At 37.6% G+C, this 15373-nt stretch overlaps 1 protein-coding gene and 1 non-coding gene across 20 annotated transcripts in view; both read left to right on the top strand.

The window, feature by feature from the left end:
* The window catches only part of Pum1 (pumilio RNA binding family member 1), a 122433-nt gene that overhangs the window by 77847 nt on the left and 29213 nt on the right, over window positions 1-15373 (top strand). For 9 of the 19 annotated variants that reach the window (XM_026391617.2, XM_026391616.2, XM_026391613.2 and 6 more), the window contains 6 exons: window positions 3456-3549; window positions 4807-4908; window positions 8329-8480; window positions 10997-11135; window positions 12879-13022; window positions 14069-14365. In XM_026391617.2, the coding sequence (XP_026247402.1) occupies window positions 3456-3549; window positions 4807-4908; window positions 8329-8480; window positions 10997-11135; window positions 12879-13022; window positions 14069-14365 (928 nt within the window). Of the gene's footprint in view, window positions 1-3455; window positions 3550-4803; window positions 4909-8328; window positions 8481-10996; window positions 11136-12878; window positions 13023-14068; window positions 14366-15373 lie in introns of all 19 variants that reach the window. The other 10 variants (XM_026391615.2, XM_077791643.1, XM_026391610.2 and 7 more) reach the window with 2 other exon arrangements.
* On the top strand, window positions 11262-11334 carry LOC113184891 (small nucleolar RNA SNORD103/SNORD85). Its single transcript, XR_003301063.1, has one exon. It is a non-coding gene; the product is annotated as a small nucleolar RNA SNORD103/SNORD85 (small nucleolar RNA).

Here is a 15373-nt window from a genome sequence, read left to right as displayed (position 1 = left end):
TTTATTGTTTAATACAAGATGCCAGCTGCGGGTTAGTACTATGTTTAGTGGTTTGAGCTGCCCAAATTTCCTTCTGGAATGCTGACTGGTATCTTTTGTAAGGTCATGTGGTAAGTGATAGAGAAGGGAGTCAGATCAGCTTGTTTATCAAGATCCCAAATTATCACTAGTCATGGTGGCACATGCCTGTAATTACAGCTACTGAGGAGGTGGAGGCAGAGGCTAGAGGAGTGAGAGTTTGAGACCAGCCTGGCCAATTCAGTATGACCTTGTCTCAAAAAATAAGCAGGACTGGGGCTCAGTAGTAAAGTATTCCTGGTTTTAATCCCCAGTACCTGGGGTGGGGCCGGTAGGAGTATTCAATCCTATTATGCCTCAGAGTCTACTAGAAGCCCCAATGCTTGAAATTTTCCCATGCATTCAGACTCTTAAAACAACTCATTGATTTTGTTTGAGTGAATTTTAATCAACACCAGCACATTGTCATTATACCGACCTTTAATAAACATTTCCCCCAACTCTCAGTATTTTCTTAGTTTCAGACTATTGGGTTGCTTTGTGAAAATCATGAAAAGCAGAGCTCGGTGTCTTGCCCAGCAGATGGCATTTGTGTGAGTTTTCTAGGATCCTTTGGAATCTCCCACTTGCCAATTACTCAATTTCATTTTGAATACTCTGTATTTCCAGTTAATGTACCATTTACATAAAGAGAATGTGCCAAAATTGCTGTAGTCTATTTTATAATCAAATCAGCTGGCTGTGAATACAAATTTACTTTTGTTAAATTGTTTACTGCGAAGTGCTCTCAAGAAAATAATAATACCCTATTAACTATAATCCCTAATTCAGCTCTCAAACACGGAATATATGGGGGCTCTGTAAGGCTAGTGGCTTTTAACTGAAAGTAGTAGTCTTACTAGGAAATGGGGTAGCATGATGGTGAGAGCCACACTTGTATGTTAGATATGGTGGCTTTTATGGTTTTCACACATATTATGTATTTCTAAGTATATTTGCAGATATATACATACACACACACACACACACACGTTACATTACTACTGAAAAAAATCCACAAAATGAGGATAAACAAAGCAGAATGGCAGTAGTTTACTGTTTTTTGGTTGATAAGTCAGGATATATCTATGTTTTGAACCGATGATCTGTGTCATAGTGCCTATCTAATAATTTCAAAGTTCAATGATGAATTATTTTATTTTCAGTGGGGATAAAGAAGGGTATAGAAGGAGCAGTGACTGAGATGTTGAATGTTTCAAAAATTTTTAGGCCAGGAAATTTCAGGGACCCTTTGAAGAGGTAGCAGATGCTTTAGCTGAACTACAAGCTACAAGTTGTTTTTACAACTTTGGCAATAATTTAAATATAACTTTCTCCTACTTTACTTTTTTCTCACTCCTAGCTGCCCTTCTTGGGTAGACTGACAGTATCTCATAGTATTTGTAGAAATACTATGAGATACTGTTCATTAGGTAAAGTAGAAATGTGAAATCAAATTGAAAAAAATCAAAATTAGTTACAAATTGTTGTGACCGACTCTCTTTCTGGAGTGGACAAGTGTGTATGTGTGTGTGTGTGTGTTGTTGTTTTTTTTTTTTTTTGTAATATTTTATCAAGGGACAGGGTCTCGCTGAATTGCTTAGGTCCTGCCTTAGCCTCTTGAGTAGCTGGGATTATAAGTGTGTGCCACCACATCTGGCTGGACAAGTGTTTTGATATGTTTGTTAATAGATTCAATTTCTCTAGGGTGTTCCACAACTTGATATTTAGCGGATGCTTATAAATTAGTACTTTATCCTCTTCACCTGCATTACAGTGAAGGTTTGTTGTAACATTAACCTTTGAAAATAAAAAATTTTAAAAAAGTACTTTGAAATGTACGTAAATGGTTACTTTGACATTGGTATAAAATCAGAGTGATTTTATTCTCGTTTTAGAAAGGTGAATGAACTGAGTGTGATAGTGCATGCCTATAACCCCAGCAGCTCCAGAGGCTGAGACAGGAGGATTGTGAGTTCAAAGCCACCCTCAGCAATGGCCAGGCACTAAGCAACTCAGTGAGATCCTGTCTTTAAATAAAATACAAAGTAGGGCTGGGGATATGGCTAAGGGGCCCGATGTCCCTGAGTCAATCCCTGTCACCACCACCCCCCTCATCAAATGAATGAATGTATATAAAGAGCTAATAGATAAAGTCAGCCTGTACATTTAAAATAGTTAGCTTTTGATTTCTTTGTATTTTAAAAGTTTACGTGTGTGTTTGAGGCATAGTTGTAGCCAAGTCATGCGATGAAAGCTCCCCACTGCTAGGATAACAGCAAGAACACTCATGAAGATGATTAGGTTGAGGCGGTTGTATGCTATTATTTCTTAATGTCTGAACCAATCAGATCTCTTAATGAATATGCCTGTAATTCAAAATCTTTGGTATCTATTATATATTATCTGTTGATATCAGCGGAGTTGTGGAAGAATCCTATAGAAAGAGCAGGTAAGTTGAGGATCCTATTGAGGCAGGTCCCTTCAGTAAGTGCTCTCAGTCTGATTGCATGATCCTTTGGAGGCAGGTGATTCAGAACAAAATTACCAACACCTCCTTTTTTATAACAACACTATTCATACTAAAATGTAATCTTCATGAAGACAGTGGTTCCATGTTGTTGTATTCACTGTTGTATCCCTAGTTTTTTGCACAGTGCTATTACCTGTATGTGTGTTGAATAAGTGACTATTAAGGTAGAATCTCAGGATATTTTTATTATTAAGGTCTTTGAATATTTTTCATATGAACTGGGTGATAGTGGCTGTACTTCTTTGTCTTCTTCCTTGTATATAAAAAATTGGTCTTTGGAGACTCTTGAGCCCCCCCCCCCCCAAGGTTGGGTAGTTTTAATTTTTACTCATTAAGACAAATTGCTACTTCAGGTGAACTGTCCAGTACCATTTTCCCAGGAAGAGGCAGCCCAGAGGACCAAGTAAATGCTTTTCATATCCTCTTCCTAAATGGGAATATGTAAGAATTCAGAGCATTTTGGGGGGTCTTCAAAGACCTGAAGAGAGACAGTAGCACTAGGAGCAATGGGGCAGTTCATTTTTGTAGTTTATTTTCCCCACTTTCCCGTTTCTGAATCAGGCAGTACCTGTAGACTTGCTGACACCATTAGGGAGATTGCATATGTATATTTGTGGTTCAGGGAACATATAACCTGTGAAGAGCTCAGCCCATGGAGCTGGGAAGACAAACTGAGGTAAATAAAGAGATAAGAAGAACTATGAAGCATGTAATATCATGGGAATGGAATGGAGTATGAGAACATCCATTTTTGTTAAAAGCATCATGCCTCATTAGGGATTTATTGACCTTTTTTGTCAGGAGATTTTAAATTTACTTCATTAGACAGTTTCTCTAACTGTACCATGTCTTTTTCTCACCTCAGCTGTTCCAAAGACCTAATGCGCTTGCTGTCCAGCAGTTGACAGCTGCTCAGCAACAGCAGTATGCACTAGCAGCTGCACATCAACCTCACATCGGTAAGTCCTTTTGCTGATAGCTCTCTTAATTAAAGGTGTGGCCCCCATTTAAGAATAAGTGGATGCTGTGAAACCCAGTGGTTTAGATTGATGACAAAAGTCTAGACGTTTACCCACAGATAGGGTAAATGGCCGCTTCATTTTGTCTAGTTGTCTCTGGCCACATTCTTTATTTTTGACATATTAAGACCTGAGTTCATAAGATTTCCTTAGTATCCTGCCTCAGCTGTTGCAGGATTTAAGTATTTACTATAGAAATGAGTAGTGATCAGCATTAGCTCTTTTGATAAGGTTTGGACATTGTATAGACTATGATTATATCAGTATTATTTATTAAGTAGCAAATTGTAACTATAAATCCGTCTTCTAAGCACTGAAAATTAAAAAAAAAAAACCACCAAAAAATTCTTAGGTAATGGTTGGTTTTTAAATAGATGTGTCCTTTTTTCTGTAGCAATTATTGGAGTTTTGATATACATTTGGTACTAGCTCCTTGACCTTTCTCCTTCCCAGACCTTTTAAAGGTCTCTTCAAAACATAATCCCATTAACTCCAAACAAGTATAGGTAGAGATTTTTATCTATTTACTTTTTTAATGTGCCAAAATGGCATGATTGAGTGGAAGGGTTATCACCAGACTTGAATGTGGTATGGCTGTGGAAGAAAACACTCATTTGCTTGTAAACTAGTTAAATTAAAGCCAAGCATGAAGTTTTGTCTGGGCCCAGTATTGTAGACTTGCATATAGTAGACTTTACACATCTACATGTTTTCTGTGAGGAAAACTGTTTGGAAAATTGTTTTAAATGGAAGCAAGTCCTTCCCTCTGTACCACTTTATCAATATTTTTAGTCTAATAATTGAGTTAAAATTAATTTAAGGGCTGGGAATATAGCTCGGTGGTAGAGCACTTGCCTAGCATGCATAAGGCCCTGGGAAAAAGAACAGAAGGAAACAGTGAAAAACAGTAAAATAAATTTAATTGTTAAGATTTTAACAATTAAATTGTGCCAAATTCAAAACTGTATGGTTTTAACTTAAGCATTTCTCTAGCAAAGGATAAAAACAAAAAGGGACTAGATAAATATCACCATAATTTTTTAGTGTAGTGGTTATTTTATCTTTGTAAAATTCCTCTTCACTCTCATCTTACCCCCCACCCCCAATCATCTATATCCTGAACTTCTAGCCATAGGTGTCTGGTAGGGTTGCAGTTTTGGTGAAGTTTGTTTTTACTGACAGGTATGTTTTCAGCAGGTTTAGCTCCCGCTGCGTTTGTCCCCAATCCATACATCATCAGTGCTGCTCCCCCAGGGACGGACCCCTACACAGCTGGATTGGCTGCAGCAGCGACGCTAGGTGAGACATACTGCTGCATGAGGGATTTTCTCACTTGCTAAAGCAATTTGAGATGGGCATGCAACTCCCAACTCCATGTCTCCCAACAGAAACATGTCTTGATTTTTAATGCCCCACCTGCTAGTTGTATATCTCTATTTAGCTATAATTATAGGTCCCTCTGACTCCAAAAGCAAATTTATCACCTGCCCCCTTCATAGGTATTTTGTGGTTCTGTGGACTCACGCAAAGCTCATTTATATTTTAGGAATTTCTCTCCTTAGGTAGGTCTACTTAGTCCTTCTCATCTACAATTATTCTGATTCTTAAACTGGTCTCTCTTACATATTCCTAATTTCTGTGCCTCTTTTTCTTCCTCCTCCTTTCTGAATTTTTTCAGGAATATGGTTTTAAACATAAATCTAGTCCTTTCACTCTTATTTTATGGGTTTACTTTTTCTTGGAGGGTGCTGGAGTTTGTCCTTGGTATTAGTATTTTTAAGACATTACCTGATAATTTTGAGGATGAGCTCAGGTTGGCATTATCCCCTATGTATAGGGCATTCTTTGTGTAGGCCTGTACTTGTGCACCATTCTCCCCTCTTAATAGGTAGCCATAGGCTCACACCATAGTGATATTGATTTGATTTCAGTTTGCTGCAGGTACTGCACTGGATTAGGCCTTAGTCTGTAGACACCTTAAACTTCTGTAGTGAACAGTTCTCCCCCCCCCCCAAGGGATGCTCTTTGGCTAGCATTCTTAGCTTCAGAAATCCTCCCATGATAATTGTTCTTTTTCATCACTGATTATGGCATTGTTTTTGTTTGTTGTGGAGAAGCTCATGAATGTTATTTCTCTTGAAACTGAATCTTTCAAAAGAAAGCGACTTTCCTATTTGACTCTGTTTGATACAGATGTTACCACCACAGTGGGGCTATTGTGTATGGGTGATTGAGCTTAACATTAGGACATATAAAACATCTTCTAGAGCATTCTTTGGGGACTCGTTCCTTCAAATTTTGTTTATCATGACTAAATAGCCAAGTAAATTTTCCTTGCTTGTTTATTTTTGAGGTGCTGGGGGATCAATCCCAGGGCCTTGCACTTGCTAGGCAAGCGCTCTGTCACTGAGTTACATTCCCAGTCTGAAATTTCATTTATTATACGACATAATTTGATATTATGAACTCAGTATAGAACATCATTTCTTAGGTTTTCTTTAGAATTGTTTTCCTCCTTATCATGGGAGCATATTTAAGATGGTCCCCTGTTCTAGTTTTTGAGGAAAATGAAAAGCTCTTTGTAGTAGAATAGTCTTTGCTCAACACTTAACTATTTATAAGCATTGTCCTGAGTGCTTTTTGTTCATATGTGTTGTCAGAGAATATTTTGACAGATTAGGAGATTGAGTTCAGAGTGATATCTTGTATGAGGTCATATAATCTAAATGTACGTTTGGGTTTGTAACCAGGTTTAACTCCAGGCTTTACATTTTACTGTCATCTAGATTGACCACGATACCTTGAGTTATCTAGCCTTTACTTTCTTAAAGTCCTTTCCACCACTGCTTTAACATATTATTTGAAGCAGAGCTAATCTTAGGTGTGACATACTTAAGCTCATTGAGATGCTAGTTTGGTGGTGAGAATCTTGTTTTTTTTTCTTCCTTTTTCCTTTTTTTGGTATTCATGCTGAGCCAGACTGAAGGTGACCTTAGTGCTTTTCACACATGATGTTAACTCACAAACTATGGAGCTATGGTGTCACTCACACAGGAATTGAAGTAGGCACTCTGATGAGAAACACTGAATTAATCATCCCAAGATGTCTTCCTAAATTCGATCTTAGGCCACATGACCAGGGTGAAATAGTAGAAATGCTAGTTGAGAAAATTTAAAGAGTAATGCACACTCTGTCCAGGATCACTTTGTTGGCTCTTGGGGGAGCCAGGGATTTTCATTGCAGATTGCAACCCATCCTTTCAAGGTCAATATGGCCATACCACTACACCTATTAGTATTTATTTTACAAGTGAGGAAACTAAGGCACAGGTAGAGTCTTCATTTTCTCCTCTCATTGTTTTCTTTAATTTACTAGTATGTGAATACTAGTCAGAGGAGTTTGGGGACCCACCATTATTTTTCTTCAATTTGGTAGTAATGACAAGTTAAAAATATTTTGCTTATAATATAATATTTCCTATTGTAAACATGACTTTTCTGAATAACACTTTTGGTATGTACCCAGGTATAGTGTTTCACAGGTATACCGTTTCACATAGTGTTTATAAGCCCTTTTGCTTATAAACAGAACTTTTTGTTCTGCCCAAGAATATAGAAAATACCAAGATGGAAATGCCAAAGCATTGGACTGGATTGCAGCTGAGTGGTAGAGTGCTTGCGTGGTGTACGTGAGGCCCTGGGTTCTATCCCCAGCAAATCATTTTAACTTTTTATTATTTGCTTTAAATTATTTTTTGAGCTCTTTTCTTGATTGACAAATGTTCATCCTTGGTGTCTCTTGTCACCAGCTTTTGTGGTTAAGAGTTCTGCCACATCCATGTTGCTGTTTTCATGACTCTGTTACATCTCTGCTACCTATCCTGTGTGGCAGAGACTATAGCTGTCGCTTGTTGCCAGAAAATGTGAACAGATCATTTAGATTAAAACAGAATATTTAGTTTTGTTTAGGATATTGGCTAGTCTATAACCAAGGTCCTGGGTTTTTTTTTTTTTTTTTTTTTTTTGGTGGTTGTTCTACATGTGACTTGAAATTTCATATATCAGTGTGTCTGAATGTAGTTGTGTTGAAAAACTTCTGCAATTTAAAAAATAGAAATAAGAAAACCAAGCCTATTTGAAATTGAACAGTGGAAGTCAAGTGTTGGGGATTTTTGTCAGAAGACTGATAGATTTTCATGCTTCTGGAGTAAAGGATGCACCAGGGTCCTGTCAATCCTCTCAGGTGCCATTCTTACTATGAAAGTAGGATACATCCATATTTTGTCATCACTTTAAGTGCCCAAACCCTTAATTTATTTCTCTCCAAACAATAAACATTTCCATATCTACGCCATACCCTTTCTTTCTCATAGGAAAACCATTATTTCTTCCAAGGCCAGTCCCTCCAACAGTTCTTAAACCTAGCTCCTCTGAACTTGTTCTGTCAGTTTTTCTCCTTTCAATATCTCAAAATTTTGTCCCTCAGTGTCTCTTTTTTAGGTTTGGAATATGATATTGACTTCAGAAGACTTTGGCTTAAGCTTCTTATATAAAATATTTTCTGTTTTAAAAGACAATTAATGATTAGCTAGCACAACCCAATGTATTCTTTAAGTTAATATTTTATGGTAGGATCTACTGGGTCAGATATAGGCTTTGGAAGTCCTGAGATAATTCTTACTAGTCTAATCTTCCTTGCCTTTCCCTTGTTATTTTTAGGCCCAGCTGTGGTCCCTCACCAGTATTATGGAGTCACACCCTGGGGAGTCTACCCCGCCAGTCTTTTTCAGCAGCAAGCTGCTGCTGCAGCAGCAGCAACTAATTCTGCTAATCAGCAGACCACCCCACAGGCTCAGCAAGGACAGCAGCAGGTAAATGTAAACACAATTTACTTATGTCAGAATGTTTCTTCTCTAACAGAAAAACACTGAAAACAATGAGTTCCCTCTTGTGTGTGTATGTATATTCAATCTCAGATTTAACTGTTCTTGTGGAATGCCTTTTAAATATCAGGCACTTGGTCAGTGCAAGTAGGTGAGGTAATGATATTCATTCAATTTTCATAAGAAAAACTTGCTTAGAGGATTGTTCAATTAAGATCATATAGCTAGGAAGTAGCAAAGTGGATCTTTAGACTGATAGTAAAATTTTCCTTTTACCATATTATAGATGTCTGCTCTGCACCATTTTCACATCACTTCAGAATTTGCAAATGACTTACCAAGGAAAGGGGAGGTGCTAGGCTTTTAGATTGCATATCACCAATACCTATTGTATTGGATATAGCTCTTAAAAACCTGTCTTATCGGTTAACTTATAGGAGCTTTTTAACTACATTTTTAAAGAAAGAATAGTTAAAAGTAAACAAAGTACTATATGTCTTTTTTCTTTGATACCAAGATTGAACCCAGGGGTACTTTACCACTGAGCCACAGTTCTTTTAGTGTTTTATTTTGAGACAGGGTTTCACTAAGTTGCTCAAGGCCTGCTAAATTGCTGAGTCTTCCTCGAACTTGCAGTCCTCCTTGGCCTCTGAGTCCCTGGGATTACTTGAGCCACCACACCCAGATTTCTTCTTAATTGAATGCACCATTTTCCCAGATTACTAAAATACTGCTTAAAAGAAAAAAATTACCCTAAATTTTTATGTAAAAAAAAAAAATAATCTTACTATTTTGTTCCCTCCCTTCTTCCTTCCCTCCCTTCCGCACTCCCAGGATTGAACCCAGGGTCCCATGTGTGCTAGGCAAGCACTCTACCTCTGAGCGACATCCCCAGCCCTTATTTAATTTAGAATTATTTTGTCCATATGGTTTTGTTGTTCTTTCTTATTCTTTGATGTTAGTGTTCTTTTAAATATCATCCATTAAAGAATATTCTGTGCTTTATTTTGACTGATCAATTTGAGGTTTAACTTAATATTTTGGTGTTATAAATCATGATTATAATATTTTCATAAGTTTATGATTATTTCCTTGGAATACGTTCATACAGTGAAATTTTTCTGTGCAGTCCCCTCCCCTCTTCTTTCCATGTAGTCTGACACACTCTTTCTCCTGTAAAGTTGGTTGGAGTCTTCAGGTCACAAAAATAAATTGCATAATATTTTGATAATAGTGATGAGCTACTGTTTATTGATTATCCACTGGTATTAGGCACTGTACCTTGTATAATGGTCCCAGCATGTCTGTAAGATCAGCTGTTAAAACTCTCACTGTTTGCAGATAATTACTTTGGGTAAATTAAGTGTCCACACATCATTGCTCTCATTATTATTTTTTAAATTTTTTAAATTTGTTTTAATTAGTTTCCACACATCTCTTCTTAACAGCGTTATTCACATAGGGTAATTAGGTTAATCAGTAAAAGATTAGTTGCTTGTTAATGTTTTTCTTTTTGCATTCTTTCCCAAATGGTATAAAAATTAATCTGTTCTTGACTACATATTTAAGCTTTTAATAAATAGCAAGGTGAAATTTAAAGTGATCTTATGAGAACTTTGTGCTTGCAAACATAATGGCAATTTCAGAAAATGGCAATTTCTGTGGGGCTTGGCATTTTTACTTGCTGGAATATAATAGATCTTGTGAAATGTATACTTCAAATCCTTCAGAATAAAAATAATTGTTGACTTCTTGATATCTCTGTTTCTTTAATAGCAGGAAATGTAACACAGTGGCAGAACTAGTGTTCTGCACTGAATTTGACTAACGCTTATTTAGATGAACATTTTTGTAGAATCTGAAAGAGAAGCAACTTAGAAGCCTCCAAAATCAAATCTGTTCATTTGGGCATTGATTAAATGGGAATAGTGTTAAAGGGTAGAAAAAATTAAAACTGTGTGTGTGTGTGTGTGTGTGTGTGTGTGTGTGTGTGTGTGTGTATGTGTACATGTACGTACACACAGATATTTTAACTGACATGTGTGGGTTAAGTTCGCTGTTTGTCCTGTCTGGAGTACACCCTCCCTCTCCTGCTTACCATTTCTTCTACAATCACTTTTGGTCTGAATATTGACATTACGTATTTATTGTTGATTATCTTTCTTACTCACTAAAGTAAAAGTTCCATGAAGGCAGGCTTTGCTTGCTCTGTTCATTGCCTTGTCCCTAGCATCTGCCACATGATAGGAATCAAATATCTGATTAATGAAAGAGTCATCCCTTTTGTCCACTTTTTCCTACTTATAGAGGTGCTATGTTTAAAAACTAAGTATGGTAGAATGATGTCATTAATTGGATTTTTATCCTAACAGCCGTACCACATGTAAAACATTTTAAATGTTAATTTTTAAAAGTTGACTCGACTTGAACTTGAGGATATGGGGGGTCTTAAATACTCCCAGTGAGAAGAAAGTAGTTGACTTTTTTCTGTCTCCCATTTCCAGGTTCTCCGTGGAGGAGCCAGCCAGCGTCCTTTGACCCCAAATCAGAACCAGCAGGGACAGCAAACAGACCCACTAGTGGCAGCTGCAGCTGTAAATTCTGCTCTTGCCTTTGGACAAGGTCTGGCTGCAGGCATGCCAGGTAATACTGCACCTTGTTCCTAACACTGTGAGTAGGGTGGAGGAAAGTCTGCTTTTTTGGGTGATACTGAGAAGAATGTGCATAATTTCAAGCTTTCAGCTTGTTTGGGCTTGTCAAGATTTGGATACTGGCAAGGATGATATACACTTGCCCTCACTTAGAACATAGTTCGTTGATGAGAGCATTATTCTGAGCCAGTTTTAAGTTTTACATGTTGGAGATACATGAATGTCCACACAGCTTGAAATAATGTGATTTTTCTTTGGTGATCAGCTTTTTCTCGCTTAGAATTAAGGATGTGGTTGGCCTATCTTAGCACCACTCCAAGGCTTTAGTCTTCATGCCTTTGTGTTTGAATAGCACACCGGGAAGAAAGTCCTGTTATTGATAGGGTCAGTCTTTTTGTATTTTTAGGATTTTTTTTTTTAATCAATAATAGAAGTGATTTTAAACTGCCTATTTCTGATACATGTAAAATGAATGTATGGTGTATTATTCTTGGTTTGCTGACCTGGGCTTTGTGGGGGATCAGATGTAGTTTCATATTCTTCACTTAAAAGAGCCCTCAACTTAAATTTTGTGTGCCTTTATTGACTGTGGAACATAGCCAAATTAACTGATCCATTCATGAATTCAATGAATAAAGTTAACTTGCTTCATTTGTTAGTCACTAATCCTTTACATTTTATTATCCCATGTGGCTCAAATTAAGATTTATTAGAGATTTCATCTTTTGAAGCCTTTCCTGCTGACTTTTAGGATATTTGTGCTTAGATTATTAAGTGGTATGGAAATACTATGACAATTGTAATCCTCATAGCTTCTTGTATTTGCGTATTTAAGAAATCAGATTAGGGCTGGGGTTGTGGCTCAGCGGTAGAGCACTGGCCTAGCATGTGTGAGGCCCTGGGTTCTATCCTCAGCACCATGTAACAATAAATAAATAAAATAAAGGTATTGTGTCCAACTACAACTAAAAAATAAATATTAAAAAAAACCCAGATTATTGGTATATGATTGTTTGTGATAGCCTTGGCTAGCACTTCAAAGAGCACACATATTCCTATCCTACTCAGTCACCTTTCTCACTATCAGCAGAGGAATAACCAACACTTTTCTTTACTGTGCACTTAATTAATATGCTAGAAATCTTGCAAGACTTTTCATTGGATGCCTGGAACCATGGATAGTATATACATACATACTTATATAAAGCATAATTTATAAGTTAAGCACATTAATATCAACAACCATAGCTTTACTGTAGATTCAGGCAAGCTCAGCATATGAGGTCATTCTTTCTTTAAACCAGGAGTTTTCATCTTTTTACTTAGCACTTAATGCCTTCTTGGCATATCTGAATCACTAGCATCACTACTCTTGCATTTAGGACAATTATAAAGTAAAATGATGTTCACTTGAACATAAGTACTGCAGTTCCAAAATTGATCTGACAGCTAAGGCAGTCTGATAGAACTAAGTTAACTAATTGGTGGGTAGCATTTATAGAACAGATATGGGGGACAAAGGGATTGTTTATATCTCTGGCAGATGGAGCAGAATAGCATGAGATTTTTGTTATGCTATTCAGTATGGTGCACACTTTAAAAGTTATTTGAATAGTTTATTATTGGGATTTTCCATTTAATATTTTTCCATGGTAACCGAAGTAGTGACAAACAAAACTGTAGATAAGGGGGAACTGCAGTATATCTCTTCATATGCTGACTTTGATATTCCTAGGTTATCCAGTTTTGGCTCCTGCTGCTTACTATGACCAAACTGGTGCCCTTGTGGTGAATGCAGGAGCAAGAAATGGTATTGGAGCTCCTGTTCGGCTTGTAGCTCCTGCCCCAGTCATCATTAGTTCCTCAGCTGCACAAGCAGGTGAGCTTCATCTGGGTGCTTCAGCTAAAGGTATGGGGTGCAAGGAGGGAACTGCTGGTGAAGTGTACCTTAGTTGGTAATTCTCAGCATAGCAATTCTACCCTATAATATTTCGAAGAGAGAATCAGAAGCAGTAAGTGACCTCTGTTGATTCTGATTGGGTTTGGGGGGGGCATGTCATTTACCATCTGGTTAGACACAGGACTGGCTCCATTGAGATCATTGGAAGATGGATTACTCATAGAAAATGTACTGTTGGCAGCATTCCAAGGCTAATGTTACAGATGCTGAAGTCATTGTTTTTTAGATAATTTGGTGGGCGTGTATAAGGGGGGGTTTGGCATAGGGTAAGGATAGAGGAAATGGGAAAAAGTAGTGAGAACTGGGCGAGAAATATTTGCTTGGGGTGCAGTGAGATTTTTTTATATTAAGTTTTAAATGCATTTTTAAAAATTAGCAGCAGTAGAAATGGGAGGATTAAATGAACTCTAGATAGGGCAAAGGGGAAAAGGGGAGGGAGTAGAAGGAAGTGGGCATAGGTGTAGGAAAAATTACCCTAAGTACATGTATGAAGACACAAAGAATGTGACTCTACTTTGTGTACAACCAGAGATAAGAAAAAATAATATCTGGAAGAGAGTGGTATAAAAATATAGGTTTTGGGGGAGCTTTAGTATATGTATGTCACAGTTTGAAAAAAATCTCATCACAGATATGTGTGGAATTTGAGATTTTAGAAAGTAGTTGTATTTAATGGATACATTTGATGTTTGTACCCCTTTTAAACTACACATGCTTTAAATAAGCTGCCAACATAGTGAGCTTGCTCCCTTGGTATTTTGACTTCAAATCAAAAGTAGAAATAGAAAATAGAAGCTTCAAATGAAGGGATCAAAGATAGATTTGTATAGTTCTTTTCAACGTTTATGTCTGCCTTGAAAAGATAGGTAGCATTAAGAGGTTTAAAAATGGGTAAAAAAAAAAAAAATGTAGTTTGGAAATGCGCCTAAGCCCTTTCATAGCTAAATGGTTTGCTTTCTTCACAGCTGTTGCAGCGGCTGCAGCTTCAGCAAATGGAGCCGCTGGTGGTCTTGCTGGAACTACAAACGGACCATTTCGCCCTTTAGGAACCCAGCAGCCTCAGCCCCAGCCCCAGCAGCAGCCCAGTAACAACCTGGCATCCAGTTCTTTCTATGGCAACAACTCTCTGAGCAGCAACTCACAAAGCAGCTCCCTCTTCTCCCAGGGCTCTGCCCAACCTGCCAACACATCCTTGGGATTTGGAAGTAGCAGTTCTCTTGGTGCCACCCTGGGATCAGCCCTTGGAGGATTTGGAACAGCAGGTAGAAATCAAACTGATATGCTGTTAAAACTGAATTTTAATTATTATTATAATCTTTCTGGAACCCTGACAATGCATGGAACCCTGGACAGATATCACAGGCAAATCTGGATCGAGCCCCGTGGGAATCCAGCCAGCCCACACAATCTTTGAGATGATGGACTTTTGAAATCAAATTGCACAGTTGGGATCAATTTTAGGTCCATGCTCATGTTGCAACTTATTTACACTCACATAGTTAATTTGTTTCAGGTACTTAAACAGGAGATTTTTGTAGGCAGTGGTAAGAATATGGAAGGCACTATAGAATTGTGGATATTAAAAACTGATGGAGAGTACTTTGGAGGATCACAGGGCTGGGTACTCCACATTCCAGACTGTGCCCAGTGCTTGGCTTGCAGACCATAAAAAGTTAGGAGTTTTCTCCAGTCTTTCAAACAACATTAAAGAAGACATTGTGGAAAATTGGGAGGAAGGATATGAGACAAAACATTTGTAATGTTTTGATGGGAGAAAAGAAGTAGGAATGTAGTCTGGTGAACAATGGGATAATTGCAGTAGTTATAAAACAAGGTGATCTCAAAACGGAAAGGCATGATTAAGAGAAAGTATCCTAATTGGTATTGGAGGCTAGTAGTAACTCTTGATTGAGCCCACTGAGAAAACAGGCTTTCATGTGTAAGTCTTATGTAGTGGGGCAGTGCCCCATTTAGAGACTTTTTTTTTTTCCTGTATTCCATTTTTCTACTTTGGGTGGATGAAAGGCATTCTTTCTAGTCCATTTTCTTTCACCTTTTCCCATAGCTCATGTGGCCGTCAGAGTTTTTTAACCCGTTCCCATCCCATAATATATATGACACCAGAGGAAGGTAAATTTGCCATATACGTGTGATGTTGTTGAACAAAAGTTTCATGTTTACCTGAGCCATGTCCTCTTTATTACTTTATCTGTCCCTAGAACTGCTACATTAATAATTAGGCTGTCTCTGCTGACAAATTTGCGGTGGTA

Source organism: Urocitellus parryii, chromosome 11, assembly GCF_045843805.1.
Source record: "Urocitellus parryii isolate mUroPar1 chromosome 11, mUroPar1.hap1, whole genome shotgun sequence".
Classification (NCBI taxonomy): Eukaryota; Metazoa; Chordata; class Mammalia; order Rodentia; family Sciuridae; genus Urocitellus; species Urocitellus parryii.
This window is presented reverse-complemented; position numbering and strand designations above follow the sequence as displayed.